The following is an 18,276-nucleotide window of genomic DNA, read 5'->3' as shown; positions in this document are numbered from 1 at the left end:
AGTAATATAAATACAATCAGGATGTATTTGCCTGTTTCAATTTGATAATTTCAAAAAGACTTTTGATGGAGTTAATTGGGAAAAATAATGAATATATTGCATAAAATAGGAATAGATTGGGGAGAAAGGAGGCTAATCAGCAACCTGTAAATGTCAGACTGCTCAGGTGCAAGTGGGGTGTCCAGATGGGCAGGAAGAGGAATAAGGCAGGTTTGTCATTATCACCGGTGCTGTTTGATGTACATGTGGAGGAAATGATTGAAGAGGCATGGGAAGAACTGGAGGTAGGAATGAAAGTCAGTGGAAAATTCCTAAAATCACTTAGGTTTGTTGATGACCAAGCCTTAGTCTGTCAGTCAGTAAAGGGATTGAAAGCATTGATGAGTTAATTGGAAAATCAATGCAATAGAAATGGGGGTGAGAATAAATATAAATAAAGCAAAGGTTATGTGGTTTTCCAGAAAGAGAAAGGCTAAATTAAACTTTAAAATAGGAGGCAAAAACTAGAGCACGTGGGACAGTTTACGTATCTCAGAAGTTTGGGGCCAAAATGGTCAATGTACTATTTTGTAGTAGTAGAGAAGAATTACATTAGTTAAAGAAGCTTTCACAAGGAGCAAATTGATGACAGGGATGTCGACTAGGAATGTTAAGAAAAAGCTTGTCAAAACTTTGATATGGAGCATAGTTAACTGATCAAATAGTTAGGTGATCGAATTGACCATTTGATGTCACACACTGCTAAAGTTGTTCTCAGGATCATCAGCAAAGGCATCGAGAGTAGGGCAAATGATTACTTAGGGGATAATGTTGGGGTTCAGTAAGGGGAGATCCACATGCAATGCCATTGCAGTAATGAATCACTAATATATATGAGTATAGAATACAATCAAGACTTTTTTGGCTGTTTTGTCGAGTTCAAAAAGGGTTCACATTTGGATGTCAGCGTATTCATCAAATGATTGAGTAAACATAATTTACCCAATTTGTTTGGTGCAATGTGGCTCACTGTAATATGGCAATATCACATAATTTAAAGTTAGTAATGTCTGATGGCCTGATGATGCTGTATCATGGTGAATAGCACTGCACCAAACTAATTAAATTCTGTGGGAAAGTACATTCTCTCTCTCTCATTTGAAGAATGCAGACAGTATGCAGCATCAGTGTTTTGTGATTTATTTAGTGTCCTCTTCCATATAAAATATTACTCAGACTGTGATAATGCATAACCAAATAAGTGCAAATCCTTTTGACTTATATTTTTCGCATATTAACAAGGCTTTTTTGGCTGATGAATTATTATTATTATTAGGAACTAACCAATCTTACTTTGGGATTATTTTGGTGGGAAGGTTTTAGTTTGAGGAATAGAGGTTAACTTGTATGCCTTTTGCATGATGCTTGTTTTGATTGATATTTCCAGGTACAGTTTCCTCCTGCTTGGCTTCACTCCAGATGAACTACAGAGCATGTCTGTTCCTCCTCATGATGTCTGGCCGAGTATTTTCCAACTAAAGTTTGAGAGACTTCAGGTCTGTTCCTTGATCATTATATTATGCCTGATACCTTTTCATGGTATTTAGGATGTGTAACATCACACAGGTGAAGCTCTTACTCCATTTCTTCTATTCAAAATGCGGGGAAACAATTAAAAGAAATAGTTGATGTGAATTGGGAATATAAAAGCTGAATCAGAAAATGTAAATTTATTTCTTAAAGCTCTACTAATAATATTGTGTAATGTGTAGGTGTCTGTTGGGTAAAGGAAATGAGTAAATATATCAAAATTCAGTTTTGATTAAGTACTACCAGTATAGAGGGATTTTCCCATGACTAAATTCTCCTAGGGCCTAACATTTAAATAATTTTGAGTATTTTCCCCAGGTACATGCCAGGAAATTTTTCATTTTGGAAATCTTTCTTGAAAGCTAAATTGACTTCAGTTAAATTATTTTCATATTTTAAGGGCTGATTCTTCATAAATGGATAACTAAAATTTTTCTACTGATATGATGAAGTAATCCAATTGGTCACCTTGGTGGCCATAAGTGGGCAAATTTGTTGGGGAAAGCTGAAACTTAATGACTTCCCTAGTTCAGAATGTTGCGATTCTGTACATGAGAGGGGGGAGGCTTCATATAAACAGTTTGAGAGGGAAGCCAGTGACACAAATCCATTGAGTGCAGTGAAAAAGGGGGGAGGGAGGGCTGAGAAGGGGACTGGGTTGATTGGGGAAAGTGAACTTCACCCACATTACTGAAAGTCAGTGAAACTAATTTTGGGAAGAGGGAACTTAAAGGTGCAATTGGCACTCTGAATGGGAGGGAGGCTTTGAGGTCCATGCCTTGGGTGTGTTCATGCTCTTCCATACGAAGCCTGAGTTTGGATTGCATATGAGTTGGAGCTCTGCAAAATACTGGGCTCAACTGGGCTTGTTGTGAGGTGGTTGCATATTTCTGCCTCTGCGGAGGAAAGGCAAATGAAATAATCATTTGATCTAGAGTGATTGTTCAGTTCTTAGATTCAGTTCTGGTTCTTTGTTTTGATAATTATGCTAAATTGATAGAAATGAAGCTATTAACTGTCGCAACTCTGAACATAAGCTCAATAAGATAAAGACCATGAGAAAAATTCTCAGCCCAATCAGATACAATGGAATGTGTAAGGGGAGACTTGCTCTCAAGCTGTACCTAGATACAGACAAAACTACAGGTGCCATGCTGAAAAGGAGAGTTACATTTGATGGGCACTTGGTGAGAATGGAAGGGGCAAAAATAATCGAAGAATTTGCATGTATGTACCTCTTAGAGAGACCAGGGGTGCATGGTATTTGAACGTGGAAAAGTACTCATAACAAAGAATTCCTTGGGCTAACACAAAGGAATATCTCACACTCCAGAGTAAAGTGGTGGATTGAAAAACTATGCTGTCGAATGTCAGCGGTTTCAATTTTCACCAAACCATCGGAGAGTTTTTTTCTCCTAACATTTTTTATGGATATCAATACTTCCAAATCACAGTCATATAAATTGATGCTGATTGGCCATGTTGAAAGTTGCAATTTTTTAAACAAATTATGCATCTTAGTCGGTAATATTCACTTGTGTAAGTGTTGTATGCATGTGTGTTGGTTGATCGCCATTGAGTGGGCTCTTATAAGAGTGAATTTTGGGGAAAGTAGAGATGGATATATTATGTACCACTATAAATGTATATAATGTACTATCATGTGGTGTGTATTCAAAATAAATCCAGCACTGTGTACCTATAAAATATATTTTTCTAAATTCCAGGTGTATGATATTTTAGGCTGGGTTTTTATTGTATGTGATAATTTTTTAGAGTAAATAATACTAACTGAAATGTATTTAGGCCAGAGCAGTTTTTCAAGTAATTGCGGGAAATGGAACAGAGCTGAAGGAAGATGACGTCCAGAAAGGAATTCTTTCATTTGGTGTGCCATTCCTACCACTCCTTTCTCCTCACCAGCTGGCCACAAATTTCAATCATTCAAATGCAGACTTTGGAGTCCTTAATTACCAGCCAGCCAAGAAATATGATAATCCATCTCTTGCAACTGCACTACAGGTAATATATGCACATTATGTAATTGGCTAATCATTTAAGTGAATTCCTTAATGTTTAGCTCACCATTATCTAATATAGGTATGATATTTCAATGATTTATGATTTTAATTGATAAATGGCATATTTCAGAAATGTATCTAGAGTGATATCCAGATTTTACATTCTGTCATTAAATGTTTACCTGCATTCAAGGTTGTTTGGTATTTCCTCCTAGTAGGGTCTCCCATATCAGATAGGTCAAACACTAGGAGCGTGACTAATAGTAGTCTATGCAGTGTTGGTTCCTCAGTGAGGTGGCTGCAAAGGTATCTGGCCCCAGAGGGGCAGCCATTTGAGTGATGGGGTCATGTTAAAAACATTGAGGAATGCAATGAGAAATCATCTCGATGATATATGCAACACAACAATGATACTTCAGAAAGGTGACAGCTGGTTACTAGGTTGCTGATTAAGGAGTTAAAGAAGACTTGAAAAAACTTGTTATGAGCTGGAGTTTTCTGTCACTCAGAAGCTTGGTCGTTGAGGCAGGAGGATACATTTTGATTGGAGGCTTTGGAAACATGGGTGTGGAGGCCACCACAAATATCATTCCTGTAATAAATACTGATGGACTTGGGGAATAAAGAATCCTGTTGACTAAGGGACTGTCTATTGGGTCAGATGTGATTCCCAGCAGTAGAGCATGCGAGGAGAAGAGATATTTAGGAGTGGTGGAAGTGCTGAATGGGGAGGTGAGTGGTGAATAAAGAGTGGGTGAGTGAAAGAAGTCTACTTACTGAGATAAAAGATTCCCCAACCAAGCTATTAGTAACCCAGGTGTATATACCAACAAGTCATCCCCAGGAGGAATAATTTGATGGCCAGTATGATCAATTAAAAGAAATAAATGGGAATGTGTCAGCAAGGAAGTATCTGGTGTTAACAGGGGAATGGGATGCACAGGATGGTAGGAGAGAATGGTTGAGGAAGTATACCTACCATGATAGAATAGACAAGGAAGTTATTGATAGTGGTAGAAGAGTTTCAGGTAAGGTGGAAAGAACATGTAGAAAAGGTTAATGGTTAAGATTTTGAGTTAATGGTTAAGATTTTGACGAGCAAGAAATATAATGGGAATGTAACATAAATGAGGATAGGCTGAGTCCAGGAATACAAGTTAGTAAGATGGAATAAGTAAGATGATGTTGAAAAAGACAGTAAGAATAGATGGTAAGAGCATAGAATCACCATATAGTTAAAAGAAAAATGGAAGAAAGTATTCCTTTGGACTTACATGGAGGATTTATGATGAAGGAATCCAGTTGGAGAATTTCGTCATCAATTCCTATCCCAAAAAAGTGACATAGATCTGTGTGTGGACTCTAGGATGTTTAATATTACATGAAGTAAAGGTAGCTGTAAGAATCATCAAAAGAAGGTTTGCAAACAATAAACCTAGATAATCAGTTTGGCTCTAGGAAGGGGATCGGGACATTTCATGATTTTGCAGTGTTGAAAGCAAAAGTGAAAAGAAACATTGAATGCAATTGGGAAGTATTGTTTGTTTGAACATGAAGAGCTAATGGAAATATTGTGGAATATGAGATTAGACTGAAGGGATATATAACTTATTCAGAACTTGCACATGAATCAGGTGGGGCAGGTAAGGGTAACAGAGAACAGGGATTGTCAGGGGAGTGAGGTAAGGGTTGTCCATTCTTATGGGTGTTTTTTCTGCATAGATGCTAAGAAAATATTAAGGATAGCATGGGAAGGACTAAGCTGGGAATAAGTGGGTGGCGAGATGATTTAGTAGGTCAGGTTTGCAGATGAAAAAGTAGTGGTGATTCAGGCAGGCAGTCACTGGATTCAGGGGATTTAATGCAGTTATTATGGAGTACTTTAGAGTAATAGTGTGAGATGCATGGGGTCAGAATCAACCACAAGGAAACGGAGCAATGAAATTCTTGAGGTAGAGGAAAACTACATTAAAAATTAGGAGGGGAAAAACTAGGATAGATGCAGTTAATGTATTTGGGAATTTTTTTAGAGAAGAGAGGCATAGTATTGGGGACATCCTAAAAAAAATCATTAATGATAGAGGAATTTGCAGGAAGAGAATTGATAGTACACCAAGTCAAAATGTGGAAAAATGTAACATGGAAAAGATAGTAATATAGAGTGCTCATGGTTTATGGATGTGAAATCTTGCTTTTGAGGAAAAAGAATGATGGTAGACTAGAGACTTAAGATGGTGGTGTGAGAGAGAATGGAGAGAAACCATTGGACAGAGAGAAAGACAAACACTGGGATTTTAAATATGGTGAGTGGAAAGAGAAAGTTACCTGGGAAAACTTAATAAAAGGTAGAGGAGGATTGGGCACTGTATTTTAAATGAGTTGCATTAAATGTTTACTGTTGACAAATTATGTCAATGAGTCTGAAGCATATTGCACTGAAATGTAGAAGCAGAGCACTGGGGTGGGGAGGAATGGGATGTGATCAGAGAAGAAGAAAATGAGGAGTGGGTGCACCAATGACTGGAGCCTACTTATTCACATGGGCCCTCACATCTGGGGTTCTCACCATTGCCAATTATAATCTGTGATCTGGCCCCCTGATCTAAGACAGATGAAACAACATTTTCAGGTTGTCCAAAATCAATACGTCCCTCTATCAAAGATAGGATTGGTATGCACCCAATACCTCTTTGGCCATTTTGTTCTCAACTTGGAATCTTCCTTCCAAAATGGACCAGTGGCACTGTTTTAATGAACTCCAGAGTGCATGTAGTTATGAAATCATTGAACAATGGTGGTCAGGATGGTAGACAATGGCTAACATAAAAGGATGTGACCATGAGCACACAGGGGAGAAATTGTTATGATATGAAAAAACTGGTTGAAAAATTGTCAAGGCTGTCATTTTATTTTGGCTGGAAATAGAAGAAATGGGGACGTTCTAGTTTTTGTTTGGCTCAATAGAACCAAAAAAAAATCCTGACAGGGTAATAAGTATTAAATTATGTAAAAAAATGACCAATTTGAATAAAGTTAAATGTACACTTCTTGGAGAGATCCCAAACTTAAAGCTGTAGTTGAATCAGCATTCATTAAGGTGGGAGGATGCCACTTCACTGTTTTTGAAACTTGTTATATTGTATCATATTCCTTTTTTATGGAAGGTAACTAATAAATTTCCACACAAACTTTTTTCATCCAATGTCTGCACCAGAGATAGGAATAATTAAAGTGTCAGTTCTGCGCTGGAGATTAGATAACCATAATGAATAGTAAAGTATAACCATTATTACTACATTAACTGGATATTTTTTCATCTAGGCAGGATTCTGGCATAGCAGTCAGGCTATGAGGCACATGGCAATACAAGATTATAAATCACATGCCATGATATGTTAAGTGATTTACAGATATATCAATGTTCTCAAACAGCAGCCGCTTTTAAATTCACCATGCTGTAAATTTTGAAATCTGACCCTTTTTTGTATGTATGGATGGATCAGTCTACCATTTTAATTTCACTTAATGGTGAAACCAATGATATCATGAAACCAATTTTATCTTTTATCCAAAATGTTTTTTTGGAAAATATTTTCGAAGTGATGTGGCGAATGTTTTTTTCTTTCAGTTATGCCATTGCCTGATTGCACAGAGCATGCATGTTAAAATGATAAACACCAGCTCCAAAGTGACGCCATTTCATGATGCTATAATTGATGCAATTGATGAACCAGCTTCGTCTGATCAACACCACATTACACTGGAAAGCTTTGTTCATGTTGGACGGTTTGCATATGCTCTACCAATTTCCTTCTTCATCAGCAAAAATATATCAAGAATTCATCCTCAATATTTGAAGGACATTGACGCAAATGAATTAAGTTTAACTCAGGTAACTATGCAGATATCCCAAAACTAGGTAATTAAAACTCACCTGGGCTCCAGATCAATCAGCCTCTTCCATTGGGGAAAGAAATTGAGTTTGAAATTTCCTTCTTTTGCAACCAGAGTCCTAGATAAAGAGATTTGTTTTCCCGTTTTGATTTGGTGGAAAATTCATTTGATTTTCATTTATTAAACATCAACAATACAATTCATGTCGATAACATATTATTGGTGATGGTAAATTCTATTCTATTCAGCTAACAATTGAAGATGTGAAGCTAGGTTATTTCCTCTAGCCAATAATAAGAAAACTTGAGAAAGTTCCAATGTTATTGCAGTCAGCTGGTGACCATAAATGGTGAGAAGCAAGGGCTTGACATTGAGAAGACATTGGTGCTGAAGCACTGCTTGATATAGTGTGTTCAATGTCAGTGTTCGATTACTTGGTATTGAACAGTGCAACAGTAGTGACATCTTCTTGCGGTCAAGCCCTTACCTCTCCCCATTATGGTCTCCGGCTGACCGAAATAACATTATTGGAGTTTTTAAAGTTGTATTATGGTCTCCGGCTGACTGAAATAACATTATTGGAGTTTTTAAAGTTGTATTATTATAGGCTAAAGGAATTTACTTAACTTCAAATCAACAGCCAATAGATAATACGTCTGTCCTAATTTAAGATTGTTCAAAATTTGAGAATGTTAATATCTTATTATAATTTGAAATGTTTTATTTAGTAGGACCCTGTGCAAAAAGTATAATTTGTTCTGTGTTCTTTCTCATAAAGTGGAACATTAGTTTAGTGAAACAATTTTTCCCATATAAATTAATGTTAAATACAGTAATTAATTCCATACTGAGAAAACAATGCTGTCGAATGAAAGTTGTCTAATTGCAATTTCTTTTGGTTTATCCATGAGATAGGCAATCTTTCAACATTATTGAGAATATCTAACAGATATGTAGATATTTTTGCTACTCCCTTAGAAGCATCCATCCCCTTAATTTTGTCCTTGTTCTTGAGGTAAATGCCAATTGCTGATGTTGACTGATAGGGCATGCATGCTGGATCAGCCAGGATCACACCTTTTTCTCACTTTTTGATAATAATACATTTTATTTGTCATGTAATCAAGTTGTTATAACTGTTACACTTGATATAGGACATTTCAGGGTTAAGTAACAAAATACATACAATGGGTACCAGACACATGCCATTCGTCATTAATAAATTGAGCAATTGAATGAAACATTGAAGGATTCTGCATTCTCGGGTTTCACTGCTTTGTTGTTTGATGCTGACAACAGTTTCGCCGAAGTTGCATTTGGCGTCTTCAGGTCGAAGATGAGGGACTCGGTTTTTTGCCACCCTTATGTAGGTGGTCCCGTCTAGTGGCTTCTTGCTGATTGGTCCATTTCCAGAGAACTCTCTTCCACTCGTTGTGGAGATGGTAGCATTCATCTCTGTTGATGTTCTCTGGGTTTTTTGCGATCTCAATTGCTTCTCTAATTAATCATTGGTAGTATCTACTCTCCTTTGCTTTTTGGAATGAGATCTTTGAAGAGAAGACCCTTAACCAGTACCAGAAAAAACCTAGGATGTGGTTAAGATATGTGGATGATACTTTTGTCATCTGGCAGCACGGCACAGCAGAACTTCAGAAATTCCTCGAGTTCCTCAACTCACAACATCTCTATCAAATTTATGATGGAAGTACAAAAGGATAACCAACTACCTTTCCCAGACGTGTTAGTCACAAGGAAGAGTGCTGGGAAGCTGGGACACGCTGTCCACAGGAAGAAGACGCACACTGACCATTATCTAAACGCAGCCGCTCACCTCCACCCGCTCCAGAAAACTTCTTTGGTGGACACACTAGTTCACCGAGCCTATGAAATTTCTGACGCCGATTCTTTGCCAACGGAAAAGAAACCTCCTGAAAGCACTACAGCAAAACGGCTATCGGAACGATATGGTCCTCAAAAGGACCACCAGGGAAGAAAGGCGAAGACAGGATTGGGACAAGTCCATCAAATAGACGGAACCAGACCCAAATGCATATGCTACTATCCCCTATGTATCGGGAACAGCCGAGAAGATATCCAGAGTCCTGAAAAAGCATGACGTGGTGACAAGATTTAACTGCACCAAGAAAATAGTGGATGCTCTCCCTGGACCGAAGGATAGAATTCCAAAAGACCTATACGAAGGGGTCTACCAAGTACCCTGCTCATGTGGGAAAGCCTACATTGGGGAAACATGCCGATCAATGAAAGTTCGGATGAAGGAACACCTCCGGGCAACAACAAGTAAGCAGTTTCACCTGTCGGCCATCTCAGAACATAAATGGAGTGAACCCGGTCACGAGATCTTATTCCAAAAAGCAAGCGGAATAGCAAAGGAGAGTAGATATTACCCACGATTAATTAGAGAAGCAATTGAGATCGGGGCAACCTACATAAGGGTGGCAAAAATCCGAGTCCCTCATCTTTGACCTGAAGACGCCGAATGAAACTTCAGCGAAACTGTTGTCAGCATCAAACAAAGACGCAGTGAAACCCAAGAATGCAGAATCCTTCTAACCACCGCCGCAAAAACCTACGCAGCCATATGAATGAAACATTTTTAATTTCAAGAACCTAAGCAGATTGACATTAAATGCAGCCACACTTTTTTGGGTCTTAATCTCAGCTGGGAGTTTATTTTAAAGATGAGGCCCCATAAAATTTGGACCAGCACCTTTTGTGGGTACATATAAAACATGCAGCTGCTCATTCTGCATTGCAGGTGCTCATTAAACAAGGTTCCACTGTACTTCTATTTTACTGATTTTTTAAAAAATTTGATCCTAACCTCAAATTCCATGTTAGTTCTCAAAGATCAAATCCTTTACTTTCAGTAGTTTTAAATTGTATTATTAATATCATTGGTTTTGTAAGGCTTATAGCTTTGAGAAACAGGCCCCAGATTATCTTGCAGCTGCAAGACTTTTTTAACATTATTATTAAAGGTCTTAAGACCTAATTTGCTCTAATGCCATGAAATAAATAGTGTATAACAAAATAATATAAACAATACCTGCAATTATTAACTATGCTAGACCATTGTCATCTAGTCTTTATTTTCATTTATTTGATCAGGCTCGTCTTTTGACAAGACACCTAGTGGTCCATTTGGAAGATGGCCAGATGCAGCCTAAGAATGAAAGCATGAATGGCCCTACCTTCCCTGTGGCTGGAGATGACATAGTTACATTTGGTCCAGGACTTCTTCGTGGCCTCTGGTCCACATCGGCCATTGTGTCCTGGAATGTGCAACATGTACCCCAGAAGGTCATTCAGCACATGCTGGATGTTGACCAGCCATGGGGTGCACAATATGGAGAGAAGCTCTCTTTGAGGTCATGGGCCATCTTGCAAAAGATACAAAATGAACTGAGTAAGTTGAAAGTAAACTTTTCTTTACGTGCAAGTAACCTCCCTGCTTCTATTGGAAATGCAAGTATGTAAAACACTGTAACAGTAAAAGGTGAAAATCACCAAAAAGCAAAGAGAGTAATGAAATATTTTGAGTATTCCAGGAAAAAGAAGTCAATTCAATTTTAAATACCAAATTTATAATTGTTTAAGGATGTAAATTTGCCATAATGGTAAAGCATATTGTTTATTTGGTGTATCCTTTGTATCTTAAATAATCTTCCTAAATGGGGAGGCTGCCTCACCAATCATACTAACCTTCCCATTGACTACTGTGGTAGCAGCTGGAATTGATCAATATTTCTTCTCCCTCATTTATTCATGTCAGTTAGTCATCCTTGGTGGGTAATTACTACCTTGAAATGTATTACTGTGCATCAGAGTTCTGCGAAATTAATGTAAAATTCTAGTCCCTGTCATAGTGTTTTGATTTGAATTAATAGGTATGCTTATTATATAATGTAGCCTATTTATCATCAGTAATTTTAAATAAATATCCAAAAGGAACCAAAGGGTGAAAGATGAAGAGCACTCTCCTCTCTACATCCTTGCAATTCACGAACATAATCTCTTTTCTGTAACTTGTTCCATACAGCAGAAGACGAAGAAATTATTTTCATGTCATGTGGTTCTTATAGCTTAAGTATTGTTGGAATCTCTTTCAATCATATGCACATAGGTCATCTGTTCACGAGATAATTAAAGGGTGATAAATGCAGTCAAAAATTAAGACATTAGGATTATCCTCGATGCTTATGGAAATATCACATGGGATGCGCGGATGTGCTCGGCTGGGCTCCTCAAATTGAACAGCATGGCTATTAGCCATCATGGTGATTCAATTCACCTGCCTCCTCATTTCCCTCTAGTTTATATGAAATTTTGAGAGCCATTTGCTGTGTGTGTGGATGCGTTTGCAGGTCAGTCTTGGGTCTTGAAGCACATTCTAGGCAGTGGAGATTCAGCCCAGATCCTCAAATACCTTCCTCCCCAAGAGCTCTCGGCAATATCCCAGGCTATAGTGGCAGATTCCTCTTTCGTCACCCTCTCTGGATTGCATGAGACAACTGTGAGTGTTTGGAGGTGCAGCCTGTGCTCTAGTTAGTCCTTTGGTAACCTCAGCAGGTTTTTAAGCCCTGTCAGTGTTTAACAATTACATTGGTTCAGGTAAAAGTACACAAGATGGTGGATGGTGTAGTTCTGTTCCAGAAAAATTTACTCAGATTGTCAGTGTATTATCAGTAGCTAGTGCGACTAACATAATTATAAAAATTGTTATAAACAATGTGAAAATGTGTTAATATTACTGTTTAATTACTTGGATTCTGAATTATTTTATGTAAATTGTAATCGTTGTGTAATGTAAAGTGCAAATTTTGTGTTGAAAAAAAGTTGATAAAGCCAACCTCTTGTCTCATTGTCAAAACTTGAGAGCAGCATTTACTAAATGGAATTCCTCCTATTGTAATATACTCAGATTCTTCCAAAAAGTTGGAATTATAAGAAGCTTCTCGTTTATTACTAAAACATTTTTAAATATTGAAAAAAAGAGGAATGTTCTAAAATCATTCTTGCCTGCCTAAACGGACTATATTTTTGTTTCGAGCAAGAAATGGCTACTCCTGGTCATAGCATGTATAATTTTCTTTTTTCCTGCCCCATGTTCCTTTACCTTTAGAATAGATTATATAGCCCACAACATATGTTGCTTAACCATTGAGAGTATTGCCCTCTTGAATCACTTTGCTATTGTAATGTGGTGATTGTAATTGGCCTCTAATTAATTGGAATTGTGGTACTTTAAACTGTTTTGTTGCCACAATGAGCTAGATTTATTTCATATTGTTTTTTTTTCATTTCTCAGTTTCTTTCAATTAGTGGATAAGGAAATTAAAAAAATGATTAGCCCAACAGTTATTTAGGCCTTGCTTTTGTACCCGATTTGATGCAATTTTACGCAGTTTTTGAAACTATAATTTCTTGTGTTAAATATCATCCTGCTCTTAATTTTCTGGTACAGCTCTCAATGCTGCTTGACATTGCCATGCCAGAGCTGAAGCTTCGTGGTCCTGGAGGAGGCAAGTGGTCTCTGGATGCACTGACTCCAGGGGCTGCACCACTGTTGCGAGGCATGCACTGCCGTCACCTGGAACTTGTTGATCCTCACGATGTTATTGTGGTTTTGGGTCACTTCAACAATCAGTGCAAGGCCAGGGGTAGGATCAAGGTAGGGACATTGACCAGCTTTGGTTTCTGGGAATATTTTATACTGATTTGTCTTAAGAGAAGATTATTAATCATATAAAAAGGCAATTTATTATTGTGACACCATTGTCCCATTAGAAATACTGATTTTCACATTATATTGCTCTTTCTTTTCACTTAGTGTAATGGTCATAAGTAATAACCTTACATTATTTTACCTTATTCTCCTCATTTTATTTTGGTTAGTCTTTTCATTTACCTACCCTTTCATTTGGCTCATTTGTTAGGTGAAAGCAGATTCCCCCAATGGTGTAAATTGTGTAAGCATTCATGTGTACTTGATTTTTTGGAGTTAAACCTAGCCTCAGGAAACATGAGCCAGAGTTGACAATTAATGTGGAGTTTCATCAGGAAGATGAAGGGGCAATGCTTCCCCATTTTGATCACCACCAGGGTACAATAGGATTGGAGGCAACCACTCGCAGTGGATCATGTTTGTAGAGTCAGCAAATCTCTGAATCAGACAACTGGCTGGCAGGAGGAGAGTCCCAGGGGAGGGGTTAGCCACATAAAAATTTCCAAGATGGCACTGGTAGGTCAGTTTCCTCTTCTCCTCAAAAAGTGCCTCTGGGGGAAGGCGATTGCAGTGGCTGAAAATATGTTTCCTTGTCTGGGGAAGTCGCATAGGAGCATGGGGGCTCAATGTGAGTCTAATGCTCCTAAATGCTAAGTTGATCTGAAAACTTGGACCTCAACATGAAGATGGCAGTATGCATTTGGTGGTCTCATTCAGAACTTCAATGGCAATACACACTTCAAGAAGTTAGGAAATGTTTGTGCTTGCATTGGAAGGTACTCACTAAATTTTCAGCCATTTTGAACCCTGTTTTTGCTCGAGTGAGCCATTGTGAGGGTTTTTGTGAAAATGGAGAAAATTGATTGTCAAGCTGTAATTAAACATTTGTTTTTGAAAGGCAATAGACTTATGCATATCAAAGATGAATTGGATGCTGTGCATGGGGACTCTGCAGCATCATTTACAATCGTGAAATTTTGGACAGCTGAACCAAAACAGTTCAGGATGGCCAACAACTGTGACAACCACCAAATAACATCAAAAAGTTGACCAAACGGCCCTAAATGACTCAATAAGAGAGATAGTAGAGGCTATGAATCTATCAAAAATGCATTTTCAAATATTGACTGCAGAATTGGGCATGTGTAAGCTATCAGAGTGGTCACTTTGAACCAAAAACTCATTTGGATGAACATTTCCTGGACCCTGTTGGAGCGGTTTAAACAAAGCAACAGATTTTTTGCATTTATTCACAACTGCCGATGAAACTTTGATCTGCCGCTAGACTTCTGAGATGAAAGAAAAGTCGGCTGCAAAGGGTGACCCTGCTTCATAAAAAGGCTAAGATGGTTCCATCAGCCAGGAAGGTGATGGTAACTTTTTTGGGATGATCATGGAATTGTGTTCATTGATTATCTTCAAAAAGGGAAAACAATACTGGGAGAGTATTTTGCATCATAACTTGACAAGCTGAAGGCAGAAATGGCAAAAAATTGCCACATTTGAAGAAGAAAAAAAAGTGCTTTTCCATTTGGGCAACACACCTGCTCGAACTTAGGTGGTTACCATGGCTAAAATTCATGAATCGCACTTCAAATTGGTTGATTACTCACCACATTCACCAGATGTGGCCCCCTATGACTTTTTCCTGTTTCCTAACAAGCTTTGTTTGGAGGACAGAGGTTTTCATAGGACAAGGAGGTTATTGCATATGCTAAAGCCTATTTTGCAGCCACAGACATCAACTATTATTTGTGAGGGTTAAAAAAAATTAGAGCATTTCAGGGAAAAGTATTTATTTCAAAGGAAACTATGGAAAATAAAAATATGAAGAAAAAGTTTTGCATTTGTTAGGTCAAAAACTTGTTAGAATACCCTGGTACATATGCCAAGTTGTCAGTCCACTTATAGTTTCGGCCACTATTCTTCAGATTATAAGTAGGCTAGACATCATTCCACAACACCCATCATCCCTGAAACTAGTTTTGTTTCAAAGTGCCATGGTACCACCTGTGCCATTCATTTACCGTTGCAATGCTCCACTCACCCTGCAGCTAGCTGTGCACAGAAGAAGTATTTTATTCTTGAAGTAAAACTTCATCTTGGTCACAATTTTTGATCTTCAATGGTACTCTACTGTAATGCAGAGTTATGGTTGAAGCAGAAGAGCAGTGTTGAACCTACGAGGCGGGTGGCATGGCTCTTTGCAAGAATGGGAAGCGGAAACTTGGAAAATCAATAACAGATGTTGTTGAGTGGGTGGTGGGGTGGATGATACTGGAATGGAAGGTTCCTCACACCCTTGCGTATGTCCTTCCCATGGTATCAGAACTCCTAGGTATGTGCGAGGCATAAAGTGCACTATCATAGACACTATGTTTGTGGCTGGTTTTCTAATCTGTGTGGTGCATGCTACACATTCTTCATTCAATAGCAAGGAGCTCCAATTAACAATTTTCAATTAGTAGGGCACCCAAAAACCTGAGATAGCTGGATGGAAGTGGAGTAAGTTTAAAGGAACAGTCCCAAAGGCTTGTTTGGATGTTACACGACTCTCAAACTTTATTTTCACATTTATCGAGTATTTGATGCTTTAAGGTTGGAGGTATCTAAGAAGCTACAATGATTAAATTCACTATTAAATGTGACATTTGTTATAATACTTAGGCTGTTTACCTAACTGTATTTCCACACTAACAATATGGGTCTCATATTTTTGAATTGTAAATTCTTTATAAATATAAAATGTGAATAAATAAATTTTAGGCAAAATATCCCATATGATGGAACTCTCATTATTATGAATGGTTTTGGTGTGGAACAACTTAGCTTTACCTACTTTTAATTTTTGTCATTAAATGGTGCCATTTTCAGTACAAGCCATTTCCAAAGAATCTGCAGAACTGTGCAATCAGGTCATTAGCGTTGCACTTAGAGGTGAAGGCTGCCCTTTGGGGTGAAACAGGGGTGAATATCTCGAGCCCGACTATTCTGCAAACCCTTAGTGGCCCTGACATTGAAGCTGTTGGAGGTGAGTTTTTGACTGCTTTTTGTGTAGGTCCACTTGAAAGGGAATAAGATTTTGACCTTGCTCTACTTTCCAATGCACCCAACTCTTTGTCCTTGTTCCAGGTTTTATTGTTGCGGGGCTGCCTGAGAAGGTTTTGGAATACTTAGGAGCTGATGCACTGCGTTTGGTTGGAGAGTTGAGTCCACAAGAGCTTCTTTTGGCACTCTATAAGAGACACCACCCTTCGGATATTGCCTTGGTTCTGCTCAAGCAGCTAGTGAGTTGGTCAGAGGACAGCTTAAGCTCCATTTGAGAGGCCTTAATCTGTTTAAATCTTGAATGAAGGCATTCCTAGGATAAAAATTCAAAGATAATATTGTACATATTACATAGTAGTCTTTTGCAAACAATTACTAATTGTAGATTATTTAAGTTTATTCAAAATAGAATTTATTTGATATCTTGAATTAAATAAAATGTTGCTCTTGTTGAGGGAAATACAAAAATTTAAATATGTGGCCATATCTGGTGACCCATATCTGATAATGTTAGGGAAAAATTTGGCCATATAAGGGAAAATTTGGCTGCATCAAGGGGTCTCTCTCTGCTGTACAATTTAGTCTAGTTCTGCATGAAGTCACAATGGAAGGAATTCCCTCTTGGGAATGGATATTGAAAGAGAAGAGTGAGGAGACTATGGGGCTTGCTCTCAATGAAGGGACCAGACTATGTATTTGGAAATGCCAACATCAAAATACCACTTGTCACTTCAAAATGCTGCCTTTGGGGCAATACCATGTAGAATGTAATGTGCTGTATTTAATCTGTTATTATCCTAAATTGATAGAAGTGTGGCAGAGGCATTGAGTAATAGGATGGTATCAGGAAATAAGAAGTTACCTAACGCCTTCTTCCAGAGAATGGCCTCAGACATGGAGGTAGAGACAGTATCACTGGGCATGCAGAGAGGTCAACCCAAGTACACTGTGGGGCGCCTGGGGTCAAAGTGGCTGCAGTGGAAGGGGAAGAGACCATCCCTGGTGAGCCTGCTCTTTGGCTCACTCCTGCAATTCCTCCCTCCTGACCTAGTGGATGCTGCATCTTTGAAATGGAAATTGGAGACGGCCAAGCCTGGAGATTCACTTGTTTGCTTGGACTCGGAGCAGAGGAAGAGTTGGAACTCAATACTGGAGACAGCATTTGGGCAAGTTGATGTCAACAGTCTACTTTTCATCCAGTATTATACATATCATCGCTTAACAGCTATTCCCCTGGAGTCAATACATCATAATATGGTGACTGCTCATTTGCAAGATTCCAGTTCTTGATCTGTTTTTCAAACAAACAAACAAACATTGTGTTTAGAATTTCATTAGTTACTTTTTGCGAACTATCCCTCATGACTGCGCATACTCACTGCTTTATATTCCCATATTCATTTAGGAGAATTTAACCTTTTCCAAAACTTCTCCCTAATTTTTTAAGACCGAGTAATTCTGTACCCTTTTTCCCACTTTCAAGACTGAGTAATATGATGGCATTTCAAGATCTCCTGCAGTATTCATTTAATAATAATACATTTTATTTGCTCAAAGATCAAATTACAAAAGTACCATGTGGATGGTGTGAATGATATATAAGGCATGTCAAAAGGGGGTAAAATGCATCCAGGCTCAATTGAGATACAAAAGGTGGTACTAAAATTTACATTAAATGTAGCAAGAGCACACATTAAATGTAATAATACAAGTTTCCATTAAAATCATAGAGCATTATTATAAACTAGGCTAAGAGAATTTCTATAAACTTAAGTAGGAACTCAGTGGTCAGGAATATTGTGGAGATATTCGTCAACAGAGTAGAATATGTTACATTGTAGGCATCATTTTAATTAATGTTCGAAAGTGATAGTTCCCTAAGTATCCTTTAAAATTTTGGGTGATTTTTTATGTAATCAGACTCTTGGACCCTAATTTTTATGCTATAGTTCCAATGTTGCCATAATGGATGTTGTGCAGCCTTCTGGTGTAATA

The 18,276-nt window shown here is 38.0% G+C and overlaps 1 protein-coding gene across 1 annotated transcript in view; it reads left to right on the top strand.

The window, feature by feature from the left end:
* The window catches only part of LOC139693839 (uncharacterized), a 57,793-nt gene that overhangs the window by 17,671 nt on the left and 21,846 nt on the right, over positions 1-18,276 (top strand). Inside the window, exons 7-15 of the mRNA XM_071592140.1 lie at positions 1,427-1,535; positions 3,376-3,591; positions 7,219-7,482; positions 10,617-10,914; positions 11,873-12,021; positions 12,973-13,179; positions 16,108-16,264; positions 16,366-16,520; positions 17,161-17,447. Of these exons, the coding sequence (XP_071448241.1) occupies positions 1,427-1,535; positions 3,376-3,591; positions 7,219-7,482; positions 10,617-10,914; positions 11,873-12,021; positions 12,973-13,179; positions 16,108-16,264; positions 16,366-16,520; positions 17,161-17,447 (1,842 nt within the window). The remainder of the gene's footprint in view (positions 1-1,426; positions 1,536-3,375; positions 3,592-7,218; positions 7,483-10,616; positions 10,915-11,872; positions 12,022-12,972; positions 13,180-16,107; positions 16,265-16,365; positions 16,521-17,160; positions 17,448-18,276) is intronic.

The sequence above is a fragment of the Hetaerina americana genome, unplaced genomic scaffold (assembly GCF_022747635.1).
Source record: "Hetaerina americana unplaced genomic scaffold, ioHetAmer1.1.p SCAF_5, whole genome shotgun sequence".
Taxonomy (NCBI): Eukaryota; Metazoa; Arthropoda; class Insecta; order Odonata; family Calopterygidae; genus Hetaerina; species Hetaerina americana.
The sequence above is the reverse complement of the archived record's forward strand: the minus strand, read 5'-3'. Positions and strand labels throughout refer to the sequence as shown.